Source organism: Cokeromyces recurvatus (genome assembly GCF_025118155.1).
Source record: "Cokeromyces recurvatus strain NRRL 2243 chromosome Unknown BX663scaffold_20, whole genome shotgun sequence".
Taxonomy (NCBI): Eukaryota; Fungi; Mucoromycota; class Mucoromycetes; order Mucorales; family Mucoraceae; genus Cokeromyces; species Cokeromyces recurvatus.
Genome location: NW_026251406.1, coordinates 222294 through 241983, shown reverse-complemented (window position 1 = coordinate 241983; position 19690 = coordinate 222294). Strand labels below are relative to the sequence as shown.

Here is a 19690-nt window from a genome sequence, read left to right as displayed (position 1 = left end):
GACAGTGTCTATCTATGGTTTCAAGTAAAAATAAAGAAGAATAGGAAAAATAAAAAAAAGCTAAAGAAAAGAGAAGAAGAAAAAAAAAGGAAAAAAAAAAACGAAAAATGTGCTTTTTTTTATAGTAAAATTCAGGAGAAAAAAAAATAAACAAGGAGAAGTTATTAAAGTTTAATTTTAGCGTATTTTTTTTTTTTTTTTTTTTTTTTTTTTGTTTTTAATTTACTTTGCGATAAATCTTCTCTCCTGCCTTTCTCCTTGTCTTTTTTTATTTTTCTCTTTTCTTTTTAATACTTTAGAGATAAGTTTTGTCTTTTATTTGAATGTAGTAAAGCATTACTGTCTTCTTTGAAAGTAAGCAAGAAAGTAAGAAAGTAAGAAAAAAAAAAAGAAGTTTGTTTACTTTTTTTATATGTATAAATATTCATGTGAATATATTGAGCATTCTTGTAAAGAAATTAAGCCAAAACTAGTCAAATGCAGTTACACAACAGAGCATGATGTTCATACATTTTCCAAAAGAATAAGAGTAGATAAGCTATCAATAATATAAAAAATGAGCAGTTTTATTTTTATTTTTAGACACACACACACATTCTAGACGCTTTTTTTTTTCTTACAATTTTACAAGATGTTCATTTTTAGTTTTGTTGTGGAAAGCTTTCTTTTTCAACTGTACAAGATACTCTTTGCAGTTCATGTATTTTAAATAGTTAAGCTATAAGCTTTCTTACTACTGTATTATGACAATTGAGCTCTTTTTTATGACGATCATGATAACAAGGCTCTTTAGATTTTGATCAGTTTGAAAGAAATAACGGCTTTAAAGAGAAGAAAGAGATAGAGTTTCAAAGAGTGTACAATAGATAATAAGATGAAAAAAAAAGTTGGGGCATCAATTTTGAGAATGGTATTATAGAACAAGCTCTGGATATAAGCATAAGTAATATTATAATAGATGAATTGCATAAGACAGGATAAACTATAAGCCTGAATATGAAATAAAACTCTGTACATAACATCTTGTAAATAATATAAAACTTATTGGTATCCAATTGTCTAGATGTATCAATTATAAGACATCGTATCAGTTCCAAGTATTTATCTTTATAACCTTGACAAAGGATTCAGGTCATCTTTGATCCAATAGAATAAAAATATAAAAGACATCAGGAACCTATACTCAAATCAAACAATAAATTTTTTATTTAAAACTTAATCAGATTATTATAACACCCAATAGATAATCCATACAAATCAGTCTCTTGAGTCAACAAAATGTATATTTGAATACGAACAACGATTCCTGGCTCATGTTCTTTGACAGCTATTTTTATTTCTTTAATTCAGGATTCATTAGTATAAATACAAGCAGTTGTTTAGACACAAATAATCTTTAACCTTCAATTTTTATTTTTATTTTATTTTATTTTTCTTTTATTAAGAAAAACAGTCTTAAACTATACTTCCTTTTGTTCCCTTTCTCTTTTCTATTTTCTTTCTCTTTTTATTTTTCTTTATTATATAACGTTCCATCACAATTATACTATATACAAATACGACAAACGATCACTATAGGCGAGGTATGAAAGCCAATATCAAATATTTCGTAAAACAAAGTAACGGCATATTAATGTATAATACATAAAGAAAGTATTATGCCTAAACGCATCAAAGAGACTTTCCAGATAAAAGCCAGTTAAACAGGGTATATATCTAATTGACTTATTATTTGAAACTAAACACTCAATTTATAAACAGTTTTTACATGATAACTTCAGAAATTAAATAATAAGCATTATAATATACATTTTTCATAACCTTTATATCATTAAAAAGAGAAACAATTAAGGGCTAATGAAGAGCTATAACCATATCTATAATATATATTACCTCTTATAAAAAGTATATCTAAACAAGAGTAAATTTGAACAATTATGTAGGCAATTTTGTGAGACACTGCAATACCTTTTATGTACAAAAAATTGAATAACAGCAGGCCAAATTATAATCGCCGACTGTAAACAACAGGAAATAAAGCGTATAGATGCAATTATACAAAAAGGCAGTTACATAATAAATCAAAACTTTAGCAATATATTGATCAATAAACAAGATGTCATAAATATCATAGCACATACATCTAATAAACCATTGAAAAATATTCCTATAAAGGAAAATGCGGAGTTTATAAAAATCACATTTCGCGCTCCGCCCTAAATTTAACTTAATATAGAAGGAAGAAGGAAGAAGGAAGGAAGGAAAAAAAAAGAAATAAATAAATAAAAAAATAAATAAATAAATAAAGGAAAAAAAAGGAAAGAAGATAGATAGACAGATGGATAGAGAGAGAAAGATTGAGAAAATAAAACCAGACAAGATAGAATAAGATTGCAAAGGATAGGTGAAAATAGAGGAGTAGAGTTTACTACATTGTATTATATTATATTATATTATATTATATTGTATTGTATTGTATTGTATTGTATTGTATTGTATTGTATTATAATATGTTATGATGTGATACGTTATATTATGATATGTTATATTATCTTAGAGCATATATCTATATAGTAGAATGAATAAATGAACAGTTATTATTATTAGACTAAATTACTATTAATACTGCTGCTACTGCTATTACTCATATATGTATGTATGTAATTTTTTTTTTTTTTTTTTTTTTTTTTTTTTTTTTTTTGCTTGATGACGGAAGTCCACCATCCTTTGGTCAAGGGCATTTTGGTACTTTTCTGGTGACAGAAAATATTATCACCAAGTTCAGTAAACTTTTCCACAAATTATAAGAAGTATCTATTGCTTGTGCAAATGCCAGCACATAATAAATGTATTCTAAGTATTTTAAAAAAGTAAATTCAATAATTGATTTATCTGAGCGAGTAGCTAAGATTTAAAAAAAAATAATAAAAAAAATCATAAGTAAAAATTAACCAGATTGTAAGATAATGTTTTATTGCTTCTTGAATTATTAAGTATTTATAGGAAGAGATATAAAAAATTTATCAAGTTCTTGCTACTGCTTTTCATCGTATTGTTATCCTGATTGTTATTGTTATTGCTGTCTTGTTATTCTTTATTATAAGTTTGACAGGTTAATATTAAATTTGTACAACATGTCTCTATGTAAGCCACTATCAGATGTATAGATTTGGTAATTGTAGATCATATTAATTTAAAGATAGAATAAATGAATACTTCTGATTATTGATAGAAACTGCTAGAACTTGGATGGTGGATATAATTGCGTTAGTGTAAATGTATGTTTTATAATGTAATGCTATAATATATATATGGATACGACAATAATAATACTTGTATTTATGCGGAGACAAGATATATGTGAACAATGACTTCAATAGAATGATTAAATATTATTTTTCCATCTCAAAACATTTTCGAATGTTATTGCTCTTGATACCTCGTAAACAACAAAAGCACCAGCAGTACCTTTGAAGTATACTCTAGTAATATTATCAAATCGTTCTTGTCCTGCAATATCCCATAACTGTAAACTAGTCGTTATATCAGGCTCGTTTTGGATTATTTTCAGCGTAAAGTCTACCCCAATAGTAGACTTATAGTGACCAGTGAATGTATTGTGAACAAATCGTCGTAAAATCGATGTTTTCCCTGTACTCAAATCTCCTACAACTAATATTTTAAACTGATACTCTCTCTACGAAGGAGATTGAAAAAAAAAAGAATGATTAAGAAACACATTTTCTTCGCATCCCAGCTTTTCTTCTATACTGTAATTACTATTTGATTAATAATTAACAAGAAATAAAAAAAGGGGTAAGTATGTCAAATAATTTTGTGTCTATTTATATTGCACCATTTTTTTATCTAATTGGATTAATCCTCAGTGCAAGTTAACTGAAATAAATGCCTCAGTAATGGCAACGTGGTTCTGTGCGTTACACAAACATAGTATAAAAAATGATGATCCCTACTTGTAAGATAGCCTATAAAGAAGAGCTTTTCCTTTGTTTGGAGACATATCGAAGAATATTTTAGCCAATGATATACAGAGACTGCGTAGACGTATTATAAAGCAAGTAGCCCTTTACTATCTTTAATAAATTTTGCAATAAAAGAATCAATAATAATTATACGATCTAAGTTTTATTTGAAGGTTGTCGGCTTAAAGAAATATTATGTCTGTATCTCCAATGACATACTGCTAAAAAAATCTCTCAGTTCTGCTTTAAACAAGAACGTGTAAATCTCTAAGAGCGAGCGAGATTCTAAAATTGTTTGGGAACGCTTCAAAAAAGATATTCATCAAACGCACTGGTGAGTAGTATCTCAGCATTTAAGCTCAAACAACTTTCTAAAAACTCTTGCGGTACAAAAGTAGCGCATCATTAGTTTCTGAATTGTTATGCTAAGACTACGGCAAAAATCTTTGACACTTCTGCCAAAATAGAGTTTTCTGGATTGATGCTATAAAATCTATCGTACTGCTTTATTTAAATCACTAGTTCTCTACCGCCACTAGTGTTTATTTATTCTTGACAGAAGAAATGCCCTTTTTACGATACTGTGCGATAACAATATTAATGGGTGTTGTATTATATTAACAAGTAGAAAAAAAAAACGCTGGTTTTTAATTTATATGACGTGATGCTGTATGATGAAGAAGAAATAATATTTAATAAACTAATCAATAATATAAGGTTAATAATATGAGGGGTGATATTTTTTGTGCTATGAATTTAAAATGAATAAGAACAATAAAAATTGAACATATCGTAGGTATAATGATTATAGGTATTGATTAATAATGATCGATAAGAGTGTATATAATAATAAAAAAAGCACCAGCTCATGTAGGGGAGATCTTTCTTTTTTTTGATGAGTCTTTTGACTCAGATACAAAGCTGTCCGGGAAGAAATAGTCGCTGTTTTTGAAAGGATTTAAATTTACGTGCGTACTTTCATCCTTCAATAATTGCGCCGTTTCTTTGATTATTAAAGTACAGTTATAGACCAAAGCCAAGATTGGAGGAAGGAGAGCTGGTACTTGACTAATATTTTCGGGCATCTTCAAGCGAGGAGAGGAAAACAAAATACCAACGGAACCTTTGGTGAATGTCATAACTTGAGCTGTGATAAAAGAACCTATTGCAAGGTTAGCATAAGCTGATAATGATCTCATAATAATAATTTACTGATGGTTTTGTTTTCGACTTACCATTGATAATGAATGATACAATTTTGATTTTGTTCGCTTTGATCTTGTATTGGTCAATCATCTGCTTGCAAAAGCTTCGCATCATTTTAGGACTTTTCAACTTCGATTCTTGCAATTCTTTTGTCCCATTTGCTCCATGGTCAACCAAACCAATCTCTACACAGCCTAACTCCGAAGAAAGGAACTTGAAGGTGAGATCGGAACAATCTCCGTTGATTTGACGTACTAATTGTTGATTGGTACCAAGCTCTCGTTGTGAATTTTTATTGCTATTGGAGGCACTACTTTGACAGCCACTGTAGAGAAGCTATATTAGTATTCAGAAGCTGAAAAGAAATATTTGTAAAAACTTACCTTTTTGTTGTGGTTCTGCTGATGTTTTTGGTACTTTTTAAAAATCCATACATATCATTTAGAAGATCCTCCTCAGTGACAAAAGGAGTAAAATTATCACTTTCAATAAATAAATCCAAATAGTTTAAAATGCTGTTGCGACACCAGTATTCTGCAGGCTGAGTTCTTCGGTCATAGCGCATTTCTTGAAAAGTTTGATCTATTGATTTGAAATCATTCTATACAAGCAGCTTAACTTCATGAAGTTAAAGCATTAAAATATATGCCTATTACCTTCCCTTTTAATTTCATTAAGATATTGACAAGTGATTCAGGTAAACTTTTGCTCATATCAGTAAATCCACTTTCCTTTTCAATCTCTTTAATTTCATCTGCAGTAAACATAGAATTCAACTGATCGTCAATACTAAGAATATATGAGTGGAGAGGGCTATTATTTTGTTAATTAAAAAAAGCTTCTGTTACTGCATAGATAGTTATTTACTGTTCGACTTTAAAATCTTTGGCATGTTTATAAATTGTATCTTCTACTACGGCGCCTGAACTTAAGACCCACTTGTGATTGATATTTTGATGAACACTGCTTATTAAATTTTTGTCATTTTCGCTTAATAAACGTTGATAACTTAATGAAGATGTCGATGAAGCATGAGAACTGCTTTTTGAAGTAGTTGTGTTTTTGAATAATTGAGGGGTAATTTTCTCAGTCCAAACATCCACATGTCCTTCGTCACGAATTACGTTAAGTCCTAACTTTTTAGAAACGTCTTTGAACTTTTTTTTCCAGTTTGAGCAATAAGTTGCTTTATGATCACCATTGTAACTGTCTATAATATGCGATGACATTTGTTCGACGAAGCTGCTCCACTGGACTTGTTTTGCTTCTCCCGCCAAATCAAGTAGTTGCGACGCGATTTCTAGTTGCAAACACATTATGTTAATTAAGTTCGGTGAATAAATGACATTAATGACTTACCATCATTCAGACTTTCTAAGCTCATTCTAACAAATTATATTGCTATAGCAGAAAGAAAACGGTATTTATTTGCCTTCGCATTAAATTGTCCCTCTTAGTAACAGTCACGTTATTCTTATTGAATTTCCCACCATTTTTTCCAAAAATTAAGGACCATTTTTTGCTGTTCAAAAATTTTTTGCCTTTTTTTTTTCTCTTTCCATTTAGTCTAAATTGCCTGATCCCTAGTGTACCGTTTTCACTTAAATCCACTTTCTCTAACCGTAGGGCAATAGCCTGATCCTTAGATGTATTGTGTTTTTTTTGGGTTACTCTCCTAGCCGTAGGGTAATTTAGCAACTGTCTGATCCCTAGATGTATCGTATTTCCTCTACTGGGTCTTCTTTCCTAGCCGTAGGACAGTTTAATTATGTTTGGAAAGTTAAGCGCGTAATCCCTAGTGTACCGTTTTCACTTGGATATATCTCTCTCTAGCCGTAGGGCAATAGCCTGAGACCTAGATGCACCGTATATTCCTGGGTTACTCTCCTAGCCGTAGCGCGTTAGAACAATAGCCTGATCCCTAGATGTATCGTATTTCCTCTACTGGGTTTTCTTTCTCTAGCCGTAGGGCTATCGGTCTGGGGGATAAACATAATTCTTTTTGGGAGTAGAAGCATCTTTACCTTCTCGTGGTTACTCCTGTTAGTAAAAGTGTTCAACTTTGAAGCTAAAAGAGATGCGTTAACTATAAATAAAATCAATATATTTTTTATATCCAATGTTAATTATAAATTTAGATGTTAGATGTTTGTCAATGAGTTGTTTGTTTGCTACTTTAAAGTATTGCTACTACTGATGTGTAGATGGACAAATTTCTTGAAATGAAAGGACATTATCTGATCATAGATAATGCGCCCATACAAACAGGTAAAATAATCGGTGAAATGATCAAGCATGGCTATAAGTGAATTTACTTGCCATCTTACTCTCCAGAACTCAACCCAATAGAGCACTTTTGGTCTGTTGTTAAGAGTAGTGTAAAAAGAGAGTTTATATTCAAAAAAGACACTATTCACCTCAAATAATTGCAGATGCTAGCAGCCAAGCTGCCCAGTCATCTTTTGAAGGATTTGTGCGCTATTTCACTAGACGTTTCGATGACTGTTTTGCAGGCCATCCTATTTGATAAACAATCATATATGCGACATCTTTTTTTAAAAGGCACGACACTCTTTTCTTGAATTGTGCGACACTGTTATTTTAAAAAGTGCGACATTCTTTTCTGAAAAAATACGACACTCTTTTTTTCAAAAGTGTGACACTTTAAAAAAAAATTTGCGATATCATTTTGGCAAAAGGTGTATATTCATATTTATCAAAGCTAAATTTTAGTGTTTTTTTATTTTATTTTTTTTTTGTTTTTAATTCACTTTGCGTTAAATCTTCTCTACTGCCTTTCTCCTTTTCTTTTTTTTTCTCTTTTATTTTTAACACTTTAGAGATAAGTTTTGCCTCTTATTTGAATGTAGTGAGGAAATACCGTCTTCTTTGAAAGTAAGAAAAAAGAAAAGAAGTTTGGTATTTATATTCATGAACATTCTTGTAAAGTAATTAAGCCAAAACTAGTCAAATGCAGTTACACAATAGAGCATGATGTTCATACATTCTCCAAAAGAATAAGAGTAGATAAGCTATCAATAATATAGAAAATGTCATTTTATACAGCAGTTTTATTTTTACTTTTAGACACACACACACACACACGCACAATCTAGACGCTTTTTTTTTCTTACAATATGTTCCCTTTTAGCTTTGTTGTGGAAAGCTTTCCTTTTCAATTGTACAAAATATTCTTGGCAGTTTTTGCATTTTAAATAGTTAAGCTGTAAGCTTTCTTACTACTGTATTATGGCAATTGAGCTCTTTTTTATGACGATCATGATAACAAGACTCTTTAGTTTTTGATCAGTTTGAAAGGAATAACGGCTTTAAAGAGAAGAAAGAGATAGATTTTCAAAGAGTGTACAATAGATAATAAGATGGAAAAAAAAAAAGATGTGATATCTTTTATTTCATATTCAGGCTTATAGTTTGTCCTGTATTATGTAATATTATTACTTATGCTTATTTCCAGAGCTTGTTCTATAACAGAATTATTAAATGTCTATATAAAAAACCTCTCTAAAAAATTTTAATAATACTTTTGCGACACATACGCTTTTCCCTAAAACGACAAATTGGAATTTCTTTTGCCAACGAATATTTGTTAATTGGCGACAATATCCATCGTACTGGTTGTGCAAATATAAAATCAATTTATGTAGTGCATTTAATCAGCATTAACTTTTTTTTTTTTTAATTTTTGTCCTTTTATTTTATTTTATTTTTTATTTTAATTTTATTTTAATTTTTCTTTTTCTTTACACATACGTTCATGTTTACATCTTCTGATCAATCAAAGAAAAAGTTTATAGAAAATGCCAGACTAGAAAGGGATAAACGAGAAAAAGAACGCATAGAAAAATTACAGATAGAAAAGGAAACAAAAGCGGCCTTAGTCATTCAGAAATGGTGGAGACGAGGACAAGAAAAAAATGAAGCACAAGCCCAATGTTGGCAATGGTGGAATGCAGAAATGGAAGAAAATAATAATAATAATAATAATTTATTTTCTATAATTGATTTTTATCAATTACTCGGCTTATATTGTATTTTAACTCGTAAAAAGAATGATATGCAAGTTCAACTTGAAGCTTTAAAGAAATTGGTCAAATGTTTGATAGCTAATAAATTCTCCCATCATACAACAACAACAACAACAATAGTGCCCTTTTATGCATTATTGATCGATATGAGGTATATGCATCAAGCACGAATTTATTTAGAATATATCATTATGCAATGTATTCATCAGCAATGTGATAACACAACTTCAACTGGACCTGAATTATTAACTTTTCTATTACAATTTCTTAACCCCAAGACATACCAAACTAAACAATTTGTTGATGTAGCTTATTTAATAGATATACCAGATAAAGTCTTACAGAGTATAGCGCAATCAATTCTTAAAGTAACTCTATGTCAGCGCTCTAGAGGTTCACTAAGGCCCGCACTTGTGAAATGTGTTGAACAGATCATTAAACTCGAAGATAGAAAGATACAAGATATGACCAAGATAAATGCACTTAAATTATGGCTTACTACCATGACACGATTGACATTGTACCCAATTGAACATGCTGAGCTTTCAAGTGATGCATTAGATATGGATACAGCATCTCAATTTTTGTGGACAACTACATTGGCTGTGCCATGTATTACTTCACTTATCAATACAATGATGACAGATAGATTGCGAAAATGGGCTTTAGGTGCCTGTACACCTCACTTGATGTTGAAGACGTTCAATAAAAGGAATGAGTGCAATAAAACAGAAGATATGATGGAATCATTAAGTGGTAATGGAGGCCTTTTTTTATTAGCTAATTTGATTGATCTTTGGAATAGTTCTAAAAACCCTACAAGATCAGAGGAACATATACGATTGGTTGAGTTAGTACGTTTCTTTCTAGATCATATTGAGTCCTTTTTTTCAGATAAGCAATCACCTTCATCATTTCCTCATTATCATCCTGTCTTTAAATGGTCAAGAGCAAGTTGGGGAAATACTATTTCAAGTGCTGTCTTTGATCGTATTATGAAGCAAATAGAATATATCTGGTCAAGATCCTTTATGGATCAAGTCTTTACTGACATTATCCACTTTCGTCACCCTCATTCTCGTTTTTCTCTAAACAACTCTAACAAAAATAACAGACTTTCATTTAGTAGTAAGTTAAAGGGCATCCATCAGCAATATGATTTACAAAAGTACAGTGGTGAATTAGCTTTATTCTCGATAGAGGTTGAAGCCATTTTTTCCATGTATATTCAATTAACACAACTCTTTAAGGCTCACCGAAGGGTGATCTTTTATCGTATTGCCTTTACTTCAGACTTGATGCCGCAATTATGGAAATTGATGAATCATTTTGGGCCAAAGGGGAAAATGACTATTTATTTAGATGCAGCTAAACAAAATAACATTGAAAAGGAACCTCTTATTCAAGTACTTAAAATCTTTTGTGAGGCCTGCTCTATTGTATTTTTGTAAGCATATATAAGCATCACGAGTTAAATTTAAGCTTTCTTTTATTATTATTATTATTTTCTTAAAAAAAAAAAAATTTCTTGGGTAGGACTCTGGATGATGTTGATATCTTTACGCATAAAACACCCTTTTCGCCAGAAGATTTAATTGATATAAGCGATTTTTTAAATTCATTTTATTTTACATTGATACAGCAACATACAGACATTCCAGCAGAATTACCGCCTGCAGCTGAATCATTTAAATCAGCTAGACGTCTTTTATTACAGATATATGATTTAGATCTTCATCATCCTTTTTGTCCTCCAAACCATTGGTTACTTGTATCTTCCATGACAAACGGAGTCAAATCCTTCTTTTCATCTTTATTTCAAACCATGAATAATTCAATACAGAATGATAATAATGGGGGGACACTAGCAACAACAACAACAACATCAACAATGGCACGAAAGAAAAAAATAGCATCATCTACATCCTCATCTTCATCTGCTGCTTTATTCTTAACCAATTTGAAGCAGGGGGATCCAGTTCCTCTTCGTGTCCTTCAGCTCATGCCTCATACAGTCTCATTTGATATGCGACTTCAAATATTTCGTGATTGGATTGCTCTGGATCAATCCATGGTAGTGCCCAAGATTTCTAAAAACCGTTATATCAATGTAAGACGGAATTATGTATTAGAAGATGGGTTTCATGCTCTTTCCAATTTACCGCCCTCTGCTTGGAAAGGAACGATTCGTGTCTCCTTTGTGAATGAATTAGGAGTAGAAGAAGCAGGGATTGATCAGGGCGGTCCCTTTAAAGGTATGTATCTATTGCAAAAAAAATATATATATATGTATATGTATGTATATCAATATATTAATAAATACAAAACACTCATCTATAAAAAATCTTATAGATTTTCTTACAATGCTTATTTCAGAAGCATTTGAACCTAATTATGATCTATTTTCTCTAACAAAACATAATAGTTTTTATCCTAGTGCAACCTCAGGTTTTATTGATCGTCAACATATCGAATTATTTGAATTTATTGGAAAAGTAAAATTACAAATACATATTTAACAAAAAAAAAAGTACTAAATACAAATGCATAAATATACATATTGTAAAAGGCAATTGGAAAGGCAGTTTATGAAGGAATACTGTTAGATGTGCAATTTGCTGGCTTCTTATTAGCAAGATTACTTGGTCGAAATGTATTTTTAGAAGAATTAAAAGAATTAGATGAAGAAGTTTGGCGAAACTTGACCTTTATAAAACATTATGAAGGTATAATAGTTTATAAAATATAGTGGAACCTTTTGTCCTTGTTCATTTAACATGGTTCTTTCTTTTTTTTTTTTTTAAAAAAAAAAAAAAAAAAAAAAAAAAAAAAAAAAAAAAAAGGTGATGTAGAAGACCTGTGTTTATCATTTGAAACAAATGAAGAAGTTTTAGGAAAGATCGAATCTCATGAGCTAAAATTTGTAATATTTTGATGATATGTAGTAAATACACATATATGCGTACTAATTTTATTTCATTAGAGAGGAAGAGATACTACAGTAACAAACAGTAATAAAATAGAATACATTTACCTTATGGCAGACTATAAGTTGAATCAAAGAGCAAGAGAGCAAACAAAGGCATTTATTCATGGCTTCAGAACTGTTATATCTGAAAATTGGATTCGACTATTTTCACCTCCAGAGTTACAAAGGTATTTAAAAAGAAAACAAGAAATAAATAAATAATAACATCAATTTTTTTTTTTTATAGAGTATTATCTGGAGAAGATACTGACTTTGGTAAACATAGAAAAAGTATAAAGAAGAATAAAAACAAAGAATCTAAATGCTCCCTCTCTCTCTCTTTTTTTTCTTACATAATAGATATTAACGATTTACGTAGACATACTCAATATGAAAATGGATATTTTGATCATCATCCTGTTATTCGTCTCTTTTGGCAGATTTTAGGGGAATTCTCTTCTGAGGAAAAGAGAGCGTTTCTTAAATTTACAACGGGTTGTCCTAAGCCTCCCTTAGGCGGATTTGATTACTTACAGCCACCTTTTACAGTTCGAATGGTATCTACTGATGCAGCCTCAAGCAATATGGATAGTGTAAAGCTAGTGAAATCATTTTTCAAGATGAATATTAACAAGTCTGGAAGATTACCATCTAGCTCAACATGGTAAATTATAATACACATATATCATTCCTATTCTAGTATTCATACTTAATATATCCTTATTAGTTTTAATCTTTTAAAGCTACCAGCTTATACGAAAAAGTCACTTTTAAAAGAAAAGATATGTTATGGTAATATACGCACGCTATCATTATTAGCTTTCAATTATTTACTAAAATGATTATTATTAGCTATAAATACACATACTGGGTTTGAGCTTAGTTGAAATAGATTGATAACATACATAAAGACATTCTTTCATCTAGTTTACGTATATCATCTATTATGGGTATTTAAGTGCTCTTGTGTTTCTATTTATTGCAATACAATGCTTAAAAAAAAAATTATTATTCTCTTCTTAAATTATCTAATCTTGCTTGCAAAGCTGCATCATCAGCCGATAATCCTTCTGTTTGAGCTATTCTTTCTGCGCCATTAGAATTAAACATTGCACTTTCCGATTGTTTAAGACCAGAAGGAACTTCTGCAAGCTAAAAAGGAAAAAAAAAAAGTTAATATATATGACTCTATTATCATCATCATCATCATTATTATTATTACCTCTTGGTTAAGACTAATTCCAATTTCATCTAAAACTTTATTTACAATTTCATCACTTTCTTCTTCCTCTTCATCCTCTTCAAATGCATCATCAATAGCATCACCCATCATTTCATCTTTCATGTCCATCATTTCATTTTCTTTTTCAAATTCCATCATAATTTTCTGTATTTGAGGCAAATTCATCTGTCTATTCATAGATCCCATAGCCTTTGTAGCGCCCTTCATAGCCTCTGCCATTTGCTGACTTGAGCGCAAAGTCTGCATACGAAGTCCTACAGCTTGCAGCTGTGTTTTCATTTGATAGAATTTTTGAACGTTACGTCGAGTACGTACAAGATCTTTAGCCATCACTTTACAGGCACCCATCTGATTTGCTTTAGCAGACTTCTTAATATCCATTATCAATTTCTTTTCTTGTCTTTCGAGTTTTTCTCTTTCACGATCGAGTTCACGTTGCGCCTTTGTGATGGCGCGTTGATGCTGACGAAGAAGCTCTGCTGGTGTTTTCCTCTTTCCAAATAAGAAATCCTTTTTTTTATTTATAGGAAAGAGAATTGTTAGGTTTTTTGAATGTTATTTTTTTCATTCCATCTTATGTTTCGACTAATTTAGCTTACCATTTTATAATTGCGTCTCTCTCACTCTCTCTCTTTATATATATATATAAATGTTTGTATGTGTATATTTATTTATTTTTATTAAATAAAACTGAAAAAAAAAAATGAAAAAAAATAAGGGCAAAATCACACACACACACCCAAATACTTTATATAGAAGGCGGGGCTTTAAATAGTATCATCAGTAAGTGAGTTTAATCGGCTATAATGCAATTGATTAGAACTTTTTTTTTTTCATTCATAAATAGCACCACTTAATACACAAGTCACCTTTCGTTTACTCCTAAATGTAAATGGACATTTATCATAATAAAAGAGCATGTTGATAAAGAAAAGATAAAAGGAGGGTGAAGATTCTCTAGATGAAGTTTATCAAACTCTACTAAAAATATGCTATATTTAGCAAGCACAACGTCTGTTAAAAATACCCGTTACCTTTTAGCCTTAGTTACAATTAATCATTCAATAGTAATGAAAGTGCATTAAACGAAAGAAGAATAATAATCATTATTCATGACGATTCTTCTTTGTTTTTGAAGAAGAAGAAGATAGCCTTTCCTACAAGCTGGGAATACTCTGCCATAGTAGTAACTATAAATAACATTTATCCAAATCTGTATACATAACAGGTTTTATTTTATTTATTTATTTATTTATTTTTTTCCTTCAAATAGAGAGTGCTTATGTAATCGATCTACGTGACAAATAGATACGCATTTATGCAAAGTCCTTTTTTTTTTTCTTAATTAAACGCGGAGAAAGGCATAATTGTGACTCTCCTTTTTTCTATCTAAATTTGTTACTTTTTTCTTCCTGCAAAATAAAGACATTTTAATGCCCTAGTCTAAAACAATCTTACATTAACATCATGGGTGCACAATCTTCAAAAGTAGTAAGGAAACTTCCTACAAAAGCAAAACAGGAAACATTTCAAAATGTACCTAAAGAGTCACCCTCCACACTTGGCCCTTCTATTGTTTCAGGTAAGCGGATTATTATTCAAAGAGGGAGGGAGAGTTTGTTCTTTTTTTTTTTTTTTTTTTTTTTTTTGTAAACTTTATAAACTGACAAAAAGCCTCCTTTCCAACATTAGACATCAAGACAGAATTTATTGAAAAAGATGGTCAGGATCCTCAACTACTTGAAAATTTAAAGATATTAGGATCTGTAGAAATTCAACCTACAGTTACTAAAATGAGAACAGTATGTAAATAAGGAAAGAAGAGAGAGAGAGAGAAGAGAGAGGGAGATCCTTATAAACAATCAATAATTTGCTTTTGTTATTAGACAGATACAATGTTAGGCATCATGAAACATAGAAAAGAAGCAGAAGAAAAAGAAGAAGAAGAAAATGTATCAACAGAATTGAAAGGCAATAATAGGATAGGTTCACTTTCAATTGATTTACTTTTTGAGTTATTTGAGCAAAGAAAACGATTGCTACCGGGTGAGATTGACCGACCGGAAATACGACAAGCACTGTTAAGAGAATATAAACTAGATACGGATGCTACACTATCGACCTTATTAAAGTATTATAATACAATGGCTATTATGCCTGTCCTTGAAGATGATAAAAATGAAAGACGTTTAGGTGTTTGGGTAGATAATAAAGTAGATTGGGAAAACAAAGTACGAAAGATAGAGGAGGAAAATGAAGAAATTAAAAAGGCAAAGCAGAAGGCGCTTGAGAATAATGATAATAATCAAGTTAAAAAGGCAAAGGAACAAGACAAATTATTAAAAGATCTCTTTGAGGAAGACTATTAGTGTTTCGTTTTTTTTTTATAAATTATTTATTATTAAACTCTATAATGTAGTATACAATACACATATATATGTGTATATATTAAAATTTAGCAAAGATGCCTTTTGTAATTTTCAATTTGAGAACTATCAAAATGATACCACCAACAATGTAAACAACGCCTGTAAATAGTTTGTAAGCCAAATAAGGTTGAGCATGCGCATTAGCCTCAATAGCACCAGCAATTGTAATACCAAAAATGGCTATGATATTAAATAAAAGTAAGATAGAGACGCCAGTACGATATTGTTCAGGAGTTAAAATGGCTGCTGTGATGGGTGTCACTGTATAAATAGAATGAATGAATGAATAAACTATGACATGACTACTTTACAGAATAATAAAGGAGGGAAACTTACTCATGGCAAAATAAGAACCACAGAACAAACCAAAAAGAACAGAAAAGGCAATAAGGACACCCAAATCGTTTGCAAAATTCCAAACTAATAAACTACTTAAACCTGCGCAGATAGTGAAAATGATATCTGCATTTAGTCGACCAATACGATCACCAATATATCTATTGTATACATGTGTAAGTGTTATTATAATGTATGTAGTATATACATGTGTATGTATATATATATATATATATATAAGAAAAAAAATAAAAACAGGTACATACCCAACTAAGATACGACCGATAAAGTTGGCTGCCGACATGATAGCAATTAAAATAGAACCGCTAGAAGCTGGAAGTTCTAAATAGGTAGCATAAGCGGGTACAAAGAAATAAGGAATAAAGTATCCCATTAAGGAAATGACAGATCCACATGCCCAAATAAAAAAGTTGGGGTTCTTTAAAACACTAATATCATATACATGCTTTAAGGATCGTTCTCCCTTTTTTAATTTAGCAGGATACCTGTCCTTTACAAAAATACACGCGATTAGATCACAAACAAGACAAATAAAGCCAAGGATACGGAAAGTCCAGGCGATCCCTAATTTATCGTTCAAAACATTGATGATGAATGGTAATACGAGACCGCCGATACCAGAACCGCTTGAAGCCATACCTAATGCAAGCCCTCTTTTTTTATTAAACCATAACGGAGCAGTTCCCATTGCGGTCTATTGTGAATTATACGTACAAAATTTTGTTAAATTAAAAGATATGATGGTACTTTATAATATACATACAACATAAAGAAGAGAAGCACCAGCTCCAAACATAATGCCTTGAGTTAAATAAAGATGCCAAATCTTTTTTTAAAAAAATAATAATAATAATAATTACATATATGCATGTATATATTGAGCAAACGCCATTTTTTTTTTCTTTTCTTTTTTTTTTTCCTTAATATTACCTTTGAACTTAAACTAGCCAATTCTAGGCCCAAAGTAGCCAAAATGGTACCGATGATCAAGACACTCTTGGAACCAAATTGAGAAGCAATAAGCTGAGCTACAGGGCCCATTAAATTCACAAAAATTTCTAATAAGGTGCCTACGAAACTTAACTGAAATTGTGAATCAGGCACTGTACCTCGATACACATTGAGGTCCAAATAGTCTTGCAAGATGCCTAGTATATGATAAATGGCGTAAAATTTAACTTCTATAATAATAATAAAAAGACTTTATTATTCCTTTTTGGTAAACTTACCCCTGTTAAATTAAATTTCATGATAAAAAGGAAGAAACGATTTGTTAGAACCTTTCATTAGCCCAGGTTTTTTTTTATCCTTATATAAAATGTAATAAATAGTATAGGATATAATGAAAATAACAATAATAATTATAGATGACATTATCAGTCGCTCACTTGTCTACGTTGTTGTTTTTTTCATGATCAAAGTTAAAGTGAAACATTTGATCAAGTATAAAAATTTACACAAAAGAAGAATTTTTTTTTTCCTTGTAACATATTACTTTACCAGCATGAAGCAACACCAAAACTAGTGACTTGGACCATGAATGACCCGAGAATCACGAGCCAACCATAACCGCCATCTGATATGTCATTTTCATTATCTTCGATGACGGTATGATTATTGTCGTTGACTCCATTTTCGGGATCATTATATTTTAAATCTAATATAATAATAAAAAAACAAGTAAAGTGGGGATGCAAGGTCAGATGTCGTCTAACATTATACACAATAATAATTGATCTATTTGTATGTATGTATTGATCTAGATACTTACGGTATTCATGGTCAGTCACAGGTTTTGTTGTTACTTCAGCTGAAGAAGGATGATGAGCCTCTTTCTCCGTTAAAGAGGATGAAAGACTTATATTACTATTATTATTATTATGTGTGAAAGCAGTAATAGGATCACCCATCGTAGTAACGTAATATTCAGTATTATTTTCTTTTGAGGTATTCATTATTAAAAAATAAAATGAAAAATAAAATGAAATAAAAGAAGAATAAATTTGTATATTAGAAAATGTCTTGTTTATATATGAATATATATATTTTTTATGAATAAGCAGTAATTAATAATAAGAATAAGAAGACTTCTTTTTTTCTTTCTTTCTTCCAGACTCTGTTGTTAAGTTTTTTTTTTTTCGAATTCCGTTTTTCCCTTACACTAGATCAGAGATACGTGTGTAATGTAACGCTACTTCTCATTCAAATATTTCTATTTGTAATGACTAAATAGTAACTTAGCAACAACAAATAATAGAAAATATTTCCATTTGAACTTGTTACAAGTTCACTTGTTGTATTCTTCAATTAGAATTGTCGTATATTTTAATTTGGCTTTTTGTATATACATATTTATTTATTTATTTTTTTGTGGCTTTTTGGAAGTTTCTAAAATACAAACTACCACTAGTCACAAATTAAAATTTCACTTGACACCTGGTTTTTTTTTCTGCTAGTTGATTTTTTTTTTTTTTTTTCTGTAATGTTTGACAGAAATTATATCATAACAGCGATAATATACTTGGGACTACGGTATATTCTTCATTGCATTAGTTAAATTCGGGGGAGAAAAAAAAAAGCAAAATAGAGTATGATGTTTTAATATTTGTGTGTGTGTGTGTGTGTGTGTGTGTGTGTGTGTGTGTGTGTGTATGTTTCTTTAGAGAAGTTATTTATCCTTGTTTGCTGTCAACCGTTACTTATAGGTTAAAGAAAAAAAAAATAATTTAACATTCGTAGATCTAATCTACTCAGGGTGTTATGATTATGTATCTATCTGGTTGTTGATTTGTCTGATGTATATTAATTCTCTGAAATTAAATTATAGCTAGTAGACTATAATTTATACTATTACTTTCTCATTGTTATGTGTACTTGATAATGTCAATATGATAGTTATATGCCGATATTAAATATATATATATATATATAATCATGGCTTAATAACATACACAACGTTCAATTGTAAAGACCTTTTTATTTAAATAATTGTTAAGCACGAAACAGAATGTTTACTAAAAACCCATAAATATGGCTTTGTAATAGTTGATAGTAAACTTCTGTAACACTCATTTACGATGTCTCTTCTTTAATGACTTCATCTCATTTGAGTTTACTTTGAGCAACTGACCGGAACTACTCTATAGAATTAAGTTGAAAGGAATAAGTAGGCAAATTTTAACACTTGTAGCACTTTTTTTTTTTTTTTTTTTTTTTTTTTTTTTTTTTTTGTAGAACGGATATTAAAACCTGCTTACTTGTGGATAAGTGCATTATATATGAACTGAACATATTATTCAAGACTACTCATAAAAAAAAAAGTCGATAATGGTTAGTTGCTATTCCCATTGAATGCCGTTATTATTGTTATCTAGACTACAAATGTGGCAATTTTTACCATGATATTAATAGCCACATAAACTATATAATTCCAAGGATAGTATGAGAAACTGCTTCTG

The 19690-nt window shown here is 30.2% G+C and overlaps 7 protein-coding genes across 7 annotated transcripts; 2 read left to right on the top strand and 5 right to left on the bottom strand.

Annotated features, from left to right (window-relative positions):
- Window positions 1-1364: 1364 nt before the first annotated feature.
- On the bottom strand, window positions 1365-2243 carry BX663DRAFT_515867 (uncharacterized protein). Its single transcript, XM_051528502.1, has 4 exons — window positions 1980-2243; window positions 1762-1959; window positions 1651-1708; window positions 1365-1583 (listed from the first exon to the last, which is right to left on the bottom strand). Exons 1-2 carry the CDS (start codon window positions 2137-2139, stop codon window positions 1832-1834), a joined length of 288 nt encoding a protein of 95 aa, XP_051380947.1. The 5' UTR covers window positions 2140-2243; the 3' UTR covers window positions 1365-1583; window positions 1651-1708; window positions 1762-1831.
- Window positions 2244-3385: 1142 nt separating this feature from the next.
- On the bottom strand, window positions 3386-3694 carry BX663DRAFT_475973 (P-loop containing nucleoside triphosphate hydrolase protein; the record flags this gene model as incomplete). Its single annotated transcript, XM_051524255.1, has 1 exon — window positions 3386-3694. A coding segment is annotated over one exon (309 nt), but the record flags the coding sequence as incomplete, so codon positions are not given.
- Window positions 3695-4623: 929 nt separating this feature from the next.
- BX663DRAFT_140697 (uncharacterized protein) lies at window positions 4624-6949 on the bottom strand. Its single transcript, XM_051521569.1, has 5 exons — window positions 6057-6949; window positions 5846-6002; window positions 5573-5790; window positions 5219-5514; window positions 4624-5130 (listed from the first exon to the last, which is right to left on the bottom strand). The coding sequence occupies exons 1-5, from the start codon at window positions 6503-6505 to the stop codon at window positions 4850-4852; spliced, it is 1401 nt and encodes a 466-aa protein (XP_051380945.1). The 5' UTR covers window positions 6506-6949; the 3' UTR covers window positions 4624-4849.
- Window positions 6950-8906: 1957 nt separating this feature from the next.
- BX663DRAFT_140672 (uncharacterized protein) lies at window positions 8907-12633 on the top strand. The gene is made up of 7 exons (XM_051521568.1): window positions 8907-10682; window positions 10772-11490; window positions 11588-11730; window positions 11805-11961; window positions 12079-12158; window positions 12219-12479; window positions 12564-12633. Exons 1-6 carry the CDS (start codon window positions 8965-8967, stop codon window positions 12423-12425), a joined length of 3024 nt encoding a protein of 1007 aa, XP_051380944.1. The 5' UTR covers window positions 8907-8964; the 3' UTR covers window positions 12426-12479; window positions 12564-12633.
- A 514-nt stretch (window positions 12634-13147) lies between these two features.
- On the bottom strand, window positions 13148-14160 carry BX663DRAFT_515857 (Snf7-domain-containing protein). The gene is made up of 3 exons (XM_051528501.1): window positions 14046-14160; window positions 13426-13956; window positions 13148-13355 (listed from the first exon to the last, which is right to left on the bottom strand). The coding sequence occupies exons 1-3, from the start codon at window positions 14046-14048 to the stop codon at window positions 13212-13214; spliced, it is 678 nt and encodes a 225-aa protein (XP_051380943.1). The 5' UTR covers window positions 14049-14160; the 3' UTR covers window positions 13148-13211.
- A 718-nt stretch (window positions 14161-14878) lies between these two features.
- On the top strand, window positions 14879-15815 carry BX663DRAFT_475964 (uncharacterized protein; the record flags this gene model as incomplete). The annotated part of the gene is made up of 3 exons (XM_051524254.1): window positions 14879-15028; window positions 15139-15248; window positions 15333-15815. Exons 1-3 carry the CDS (start codon window positions 14914-14916, stop codon window positions 15813-15815), a joined length of 708 nt encoding a protein of 235 aa, XP_051380942.1. The 5' UTR covers window positions 14879-14913.
- Window positions 15814-18370, bottom strand: BX663DRAFT_515849 (major facilitator superfamily domain-containing protein). Its single transcript, XM_051528500.1, has 8 exons — window positions 18004-18370; window positions 17733-17889; window positions 17462-17463; window positions 17163-17380; window positions 16996-17058; window positions 16478-16926; window positions 16212-16372; window positions 15814-16136 (listed from the first exon to the last, which is right to left on the bottom strand). The coding sequence occupies exons 1-8, from the start codon at window positions 18185-18187 to the stop codon at window positions 15895-15897; spliced, it is 1476 nt and encodes a 491-aa protein (XP_051380941.1). The 5' UTR covers window positions 18188-18370; the 3' UTR covers window positions 15814-15894.
- Between the last annotated feature and the right edge of the window lie 1320 nt (window positions 18371-19690).